Source organism: Diprion similis, chromosome 2 (genome assembly GCF_021155765.1).
Source record: "Diprion similis isolate iyDipSimi1 chromosome 2, iyDipSimi1.1, whole genome shotgun sequence".
NCBI classification, from domain to species: domain Eukaryota; kingdom Metazoa; phylum Arthropoda; class Insecta; order Hymenoptera; family Diprionidae; genus Diprion; species Diprion similis.
In genome coordinates, this window is record NC_060106.1 from 578987 (window position 1) to 586274 (window position 7288).

Genomic DNA, 7288 nt, shown 5'->3' on the forward strand with positions numbered 1-7288 from the left:
CAACACGTATCTGTTCAGGCGCACTATAATTCTAACTGGTGAAAAATAGGAAATATGGCGAAGCCTTCTTTGGATGGTACCATAAGACATTTAAACAATGTTTCTTCAACAGAAAACGTACACGAATTACCAGAGCTTCGGCCGTAAAAAATGTCTAGTCACCTCGAAGGGAGAGGGTCTTCGTAAAGATCTTCCGTCCATCGAAACGACGTACTAATGCATTTATACTGTCCATTAGGGTGTTTCAAAAAAAGGTTATATTTTTTTTTGCTCAACTAACAGGCTGAAAAGTTACTTTGACACAAAAAAAGAAAGTTCACCAAAGGACAGGTCCAAAAAAAAATATTTAGAGCGTCCATCGAAACGACGTACTAATGCATTTATACTGTCCATTAGGGTGTTTCAAAAAAAAGTTATATTTTTTTTTGCTCAACTAACAGGCTGAAAAGTTACTTTGACACAAAAAAAGAAAGTTCACCAAAGGACAGGTCCAAAAAAAAATATTTAGAGATGACTCACGGGCCTTCTAATTTCCCATTTAAATAACATGGGAAATCCTTTTTTGCGTGTTTAGAATTTTCTACCTTCTCAATGATAATTAAAATCGCTAATTTAATAGCATTGTTTCGTCGAAAATTTGACGCTCTACAAAAAGTTTGCTGGTAAAAAAACCCTAAATTCAACTGGTAAAAAGTTATTGATAATCCAAGACATATTTGTATAAAATTTGACTGTTTTTCAACTATTACGGCAAAACTATTAGTTTTACCACAACATTCCTTCGAACTTTTTTTGTACTGCATTCAATTTCCAACAAATTTGTTCTTAAGAAAAATTCGCTGACGTCATAGTTCAAAAATATGAGGCCTATGAAAGGAATTTAATACAAAAAAATTCACTTTGAATGGCTTTTATTTATGTATTTATTTATCATTTTTTTTAATGGCTTTTTTTATGACGCCCCGGTTTAAATATATTTTTGATCGCGAAATTTGGACCTTAGTAAAAGATAGGAGAAATTTTTTTAGTTTTTATCGAAAAAGTAAGTCTTTTTAATTAATTTTGTATTCGTGACTTCGAAAAGTGTTTTTGCTCTTGTTCAGCCATTTTTCGTCGCCGATTTCTCATAAATTGGTCTTTTCCTTTCGTAATTTTGAGCTCATACGGCTATATTTTTATAGTTATACTATTAAAAAATAATCGTTTTCTCGAAAGTTATCGACGTGACGATTGTAGTGGTGTTGTCAAACGATATTTATCTAAAATAAAAATTAGCGTAATTTCCTATTCCTTGTATTGTGCCATTGTTGTTGACCTCGTCGTTTAACTCAGCGTTAGCTGACTCGATCGATATTTTTCACAAATCAATTAAAAATATTTCTTTATTTTTCCATTTGATCGCAATAAGAAGATTCTTACAACCATCATTTGAGTAATGTTGTACGAGGAAAAAATGTGATCGTGTTCAACTCGTCGTCGTACAAAAGTGTTCAGTGTTTGGCAGAATTAGTCAGTTTATCTAAATATGGATTCATTTTTGCAGCTTCACGACAATTTATCACGTTATATGACGAATATTCATCAATTTAATCGAATTTTACAGGTCCATTATTTGTCATGAAGGAAACGATCTATTCAATTGGTGACGTAAGACAAAATGTGTGTGGAAGAAAATTGCTAAGTGTGCGTGAGGTTATGTCCGTATTTTTTATGAACACAATTCTCATGGTCTCACAATCAAGCAAAGTGCTAGAAACACCATCAACAAAATCCAAGAGTTTTGGTCTCGAGCTGGAATCCCTACGTGTGGAACAGAACGTGCAATTGTACAATATTTTAGATTTTTAACACGAATAATATTTCTTAATGTTATTGATTTGTTTAATTCATTATAATAAAAAAAATTCTTTAATTCTAATGTTAGTTATCGACCGTTCGGTAAGCAACAGTGGCATTTTGGCGAGTCAAGCGTCAACCTCAGCGTTAACGACCTCTAGTCTAACATCCAGTCAAATTTCCGACTTTGCGAATGAAATTGTTGAGCCGAAAAAAAAAGCGAAAACCGATATTAGGACGCCAGAACTTGCCGCGGCACTCGATCGAGCAAATGTTAGCAGCAGAAATGCTACCTTTATAATAGCTGCTACAGTAGCAAGTCTGGGAATTGATATCGAAGATATTGATTTGAGTCATGCTACCATACATCGGAGTCGCAATAAATTTAGAAAGAAAATTGCCCAAGGGTTGAAAAATGATTTTCAAATTGACAATCGTTACGTTGTCCACTGGGATGGCAAGTTACTGAGCGACATTGTTGATAAAAAAAACTGTAGACAGACTTCCGATTCTTTTATCAATCGGAAATGCTGATCAGCTTCTGGGAGTTCCAAAGATGGATAATGGAACTGCTATGAACCAAGCTTCAGTTATCATTGATACATTAAACCAATGGAACGTAAGTTCTCATGTTAAAGCCATGTGTTTCGACACGACAGCTGTTAATACAGGTATAATTGACATTTACGCTACAGTTCAAATAAAATATTGTTTATGTTTGGGTTTTCTTTGCATAATAATTATCTTTCTTACAGGTATTGTAACGCCCAAAAGGCATTATGTATTATAATCCACGGAAGCAACCCACTTCCCTCGAATCAACCACTCCTCGAATTAACTTTAGCCGTCACAAAGCACGGATATAACCAGGGGCGGATTTCCGTATAGGCCGAGTAGGCCCGGGCCTAGGGCGGCAAAATTCAGGGGGCGGCAAACCTTGGTTGGTTTTTTTTTTTAATAGTCACGCCCTGTTGTCAACCCACCCGTTCAATTAAAAAAAAAACTGAAAAATGTCATCTCATCTCGCATCTCGCAAATAAAGTTGCACGTATGGAGATTATAATTTTTCCGCCCATCACTCATATTTGCAGAATTAAATACTCAACTCAACACCACTCTTTTAAACCGCAATATATATTTGATCGCAATAAAACTCACTAGACCACCAAAATATTCGCAGTTTATTAAATCAACACAATTAATTTAGCAAATTATGCACACTTGTTATTATTTTCGCGCCGAATACTGTCTCTTCACTGACGGAATGGGTTTTAGTCGAATCAAGATTTTCGAAGAACCGAGACTCGTTCTCGGCCCGAAAGTAAAATGTATTAGGACTGAGGGTGTTGTGCACGTTTATACAAGAATATACACTTAACAAAGAAAGTTGCAAATTGCTTCCTCAAGATTTAGCAAGATGGGCAAACCTTCCTCTATGAGGAACTTTTTTTTTTATTTTGGCTTCCTCATAGAGGAAGCTTTGTCCATCTTGCTAAATCTTGAGGAAGCAATTTGCAACTTTCAATTTGCAGCTCTCTTTTTCCTATCATCGTTAAAAATAAATATAAAATAATTTGCAAATGTCAATTTGCACCGTTTTTTTCGAGTATCATAAAAATTAACAATTTTTTTTTTCATCAAATTTGAACTCGTCAACCAATTTTTTTTTAAATTTTATTACTTGAACCGTTGGACCGATGTTTTTTTCTTCCTATTATGATACTTCATTTATTAAAAAAAAAAAACTAGCCATAAATCTTAAAATTTGCGGAAGCTAGAGTAACTAGTTTTTTTGAAAATTTCAAAATGCTGCAAAATTCGTCTTTTTTTTATTTTAGTAAATTCGATAATATTTTCGGAAAGAAAAGAGTTTGTACCGATTAATACATAATATTTTACAAAATTTGCAAAAATTGTAGCGGTTCAACGATTTTTCGAAAAAATCGGATTTTCGAAAAATTCGAAAAATCATAAATTTTGAACCGTTTGACCGATGTATCCCAAATTCAATACCAACCTTCCTATCATGATACTCTATCTACAAAAAAAATTAGTCATAAATCTTAAAATTTGCGGAAGTGAGAGTGTTCACAGCCTTTTTTTGAAAATTTCAAAATGCCGTAAAATTTGTATTTTCCAAGTAATTTCAATCAAACTCTCAGAGAATGAAGAGCTTATATAGATGAACATCTGTGCAAAACGGGAGCTCTGTAGCTCAAACCGTTCTCGAGTTATAAACGTTTGAATTTTACAGTGCCAGAACATACACACACACACACACACACACATACACACACACATCCGGACATTTCTTCTAGATATGATTTTTCGATCTTTTGGGACATTTTAAACATATTGACATTGAAAACTGGAAAAAAAAATTTTCACCGTCACAAAACTTCCTCTATGAGGAAGCAAAAATTCAAGGGTCAAGAAAAATTCCATAAAATACAGCCTTTCAAAAAACACCGAAAAGTTTTGGAATTTTTCTTGACCCTTAAATTTCTTTGTTGAGTGTATATTAACAACCATAACATACAATGTTGTATAAACGTACACAACACGCTCAGTCCTAATACATTTTATTTTCGGGCCGAGAACGAGTCTCGGTTCTTCGAAAATCTTGATTCGACTAAAACCGATTCCGTCAGTGAAGAGACAGTATTCGGCGCGAAAATAATAACGAGTGTGCATAATTTGCTAAATTAATTGTGTTAATTTCATATACTGCGAATATTTTGGTGTTCTAGTGAGTTTTATTTTGATCAAATATATATTGCCGTTTTCAAAGGTGGTGTTGAATATTTGATTCTACAAATATGAGTGATGGGCGGAAAAAGTTGAGCGGAGCGGAGTACAGAAAGCGAGCTAAAGAAAAGACCGAGAAACAAGATGAAGTCATAAAAAAAATGAACAAATTAGAGGCGTTTTTCAAGAAACCGGCGGTAAGTATAACTGACCCCGAGAACGATCATTACTCTTCTCCACCGTGTGCGATGATTAAAACTATTGACGGTGCAAATACCGAACAACCCGATACAAGTACTTCAAGTACTTGCAGTAACCAAATCGTGGCTTCCATAGTTCACGCTGGCGCTACTGCCGACATTCTCACGGAATCGCTGAACAATGCGAAAAATGAAAATAATACGCTTGATGTGAGCGAAGATCCGGCTCAATGGCTCATAAACGATAAGACTAGGGACTGGATAGCGATTAATGGAGTACAGCAAAATATGCATGTTGATTTTTCTCAAAGCCAGCGCCTATACGAAGACCGCACGCGCCATTTGTCAAAATCTTTGTTTGAAAGGCAACTCTTGAATGGAGAGAAAGCTCACCGAAGCTGGTTAATTTATTCTCCAAGCGCCGGTCGAGTTTATTGCGGACCATGTCTTGCGTTTGGTGGTGGGACCCAGTTCGGCAGTGCAGGGTTTAATGATTGGAAGAACGCTAACAGTCGAGTGGCACAACACGAGAATTCCGCAACCCACAAATTATGCATTTTGTCTATGAAGGAGAGAGGAAATATTCTCGGTCGAATTGATCAGCGGCTGACAGCACAGCTTGATGATGAAATAACGTATTGGAGGAACGTTTTGAAACGCGTAGCGGCAACTATAAAAGCTCTAGCATCGCGAGGACTACCATTCAGGGGTCACGACGAAAAGTTCGGTTCATCCAACAACGGCAATTATTTAATGACTCTGGAGCTACTGGCTGAATTTGATCCATTTCTGGCTGACCATATTTCGAGGTATGGCAATCCGGGTAGTGGACGTACAAGTTATATGTCGTCGACGATTTGCGATGAATTTATCAAACTTATGGCCGATACAGTGCTTCATACTATTGTCAGTGAGATCAAATCAGCGAAATACTTCTCCATGATCGTAGACTCTTCACCAGACATGTCTCATGTTGATCAACTAACGTTTGTAATCCGTTACGTTCAAAGCGATGGTTCCCCGATTGAACGCTTCCTGCAATTTTTTCCCAACACCGGGCATAAAGCGCTAGAGATGACAGACGCTATCACTTCAGCCTTGAACAAATTTGACATTGAAATCTCAAATTGTCGTGGTCAGTCATATGACAACGCTGCCAACATGTCCGGCGTTTACAATGGACTGCAGGCACATATTAAAAAACTGGCTCCGAAAGCAGCGTATGTTCCCTGTGCAGCTCATTCGCTAAATCTCGTTGGGCAATCGGCAGCAGAAAGTTGCGAAGAAGCTTGTTGGTTTTTCGGTCTTCTGCAAGAAGTGTATAATTTTTTTACTGCATCGACACATCGCTGGGAGATCTTGGAAGCTCAACGTCGCTCTAAAGAAGACTCGAAAGCGGGAACAAGTACCGTGAAAAGCTTGTCGACAACTCGCTGGTCAGCTCGTGCAGATGCATGCAAAAGTTTGTTGGAGTCTTGGCACGAAATTTATACAGCGCTGCAAATCTTTGAAAAAGATATCACCGAAAAGCCGATCAGTCGATCTGAAGCAAAAGGTATTCGATTGAAGCTAAATCGATTGGAGACAGCGTTCATGACCGTTTTCTGGGGTTTTCTACTTAATCGGTTGAATATTGTAATCGAAAATTACAAGCTGTAAACGTCGACATATTCACCGCTATTCAGATTTACGACTCATTAATCGGTCTCGTGCGAAACTCGGGATAACTTCGATGACTACGAAGAAAAAGCGCTGAAACTGTCTGAAATAGGAGAATATGAAAAAGAAATGAAGCGCAAAAGAAAAAGAAAACTCCATTCCGACGAGTCAGCCGAACAAACGGAAATGAGTGGTCGGGAAAAACTACGAGTCTCCACGTTTTTGGTCATCATAGATCAACTTCTTTGCGAGCTTCGAAAACGACGAGAAGCATACCAGCAATTTTATGATAAATTCTCGTTTCTCACAAATCTGACGACCCTAAGTCCAGTTGAAGTAGAAGAGAGAGCAACAGCGTTAAAAAATATTTACTGTTCTGATCTCGAAGAGGATTTTGTTGCAGTGTCAACATTTTCGCTGCCAGTGTCTTTCGAGCCGAAGCCAAACCGACACGCCGATGATATTATTGAAATGGCTTCATGATCAAGATCTCCACAGCGTTTATCCTAACGTTGATATAGCTCTACGCATGTGTGTTTGTATCCCGATTACGAGCTGTTCCGGTGAACGCAGCTTCTCCTGTTTGCGGCGGGTGAAAAATGATTTGCGTTCGACAATGAACGAGGACAGGTTGAACGCTCTGGCTATCCTTTGCATCGAATCACAGTTGCTGCGGTCATTGGATTGTGATGATTTGATAAACAAATTCGCTACTCAGAAAGCCAGACAGAAGACGCTATGTAAATAACAATTCATTGTTACTCATAACTCATAAATAATAAATCAAAATGGTAAGCGTCAGTATCTAAAGACGCTGATTGAGATAATTTTATCTTTTACAAACT

General features: G+C 37.1%; 1 protein-coding gene across 1 annotated transcript; it reads left to right on the forward strand.

Annotated features, from left to right (window-relative positions):
* Positions 1-4655: 4655 nt before the first annotated feature.
* LOC124415409 (zinc finger MYM-type protein 1-like) lies at positions 4656-6511 on the forward strand. Its single transcript, XM_046896429.1, has 2 exons — positions 4656-6339; positions 6438-6511. The coding sequence occupies exons 1-2, from the start codon at positions 4656-4658 to the stop codon at positions 6509-6511; spliced, it is 1758 nt and encodes a 585-aa protein (XP_046752385.1).
* The last annotated feature ends 777 nt before the right edge of the window (positions 6512-7288 follow it).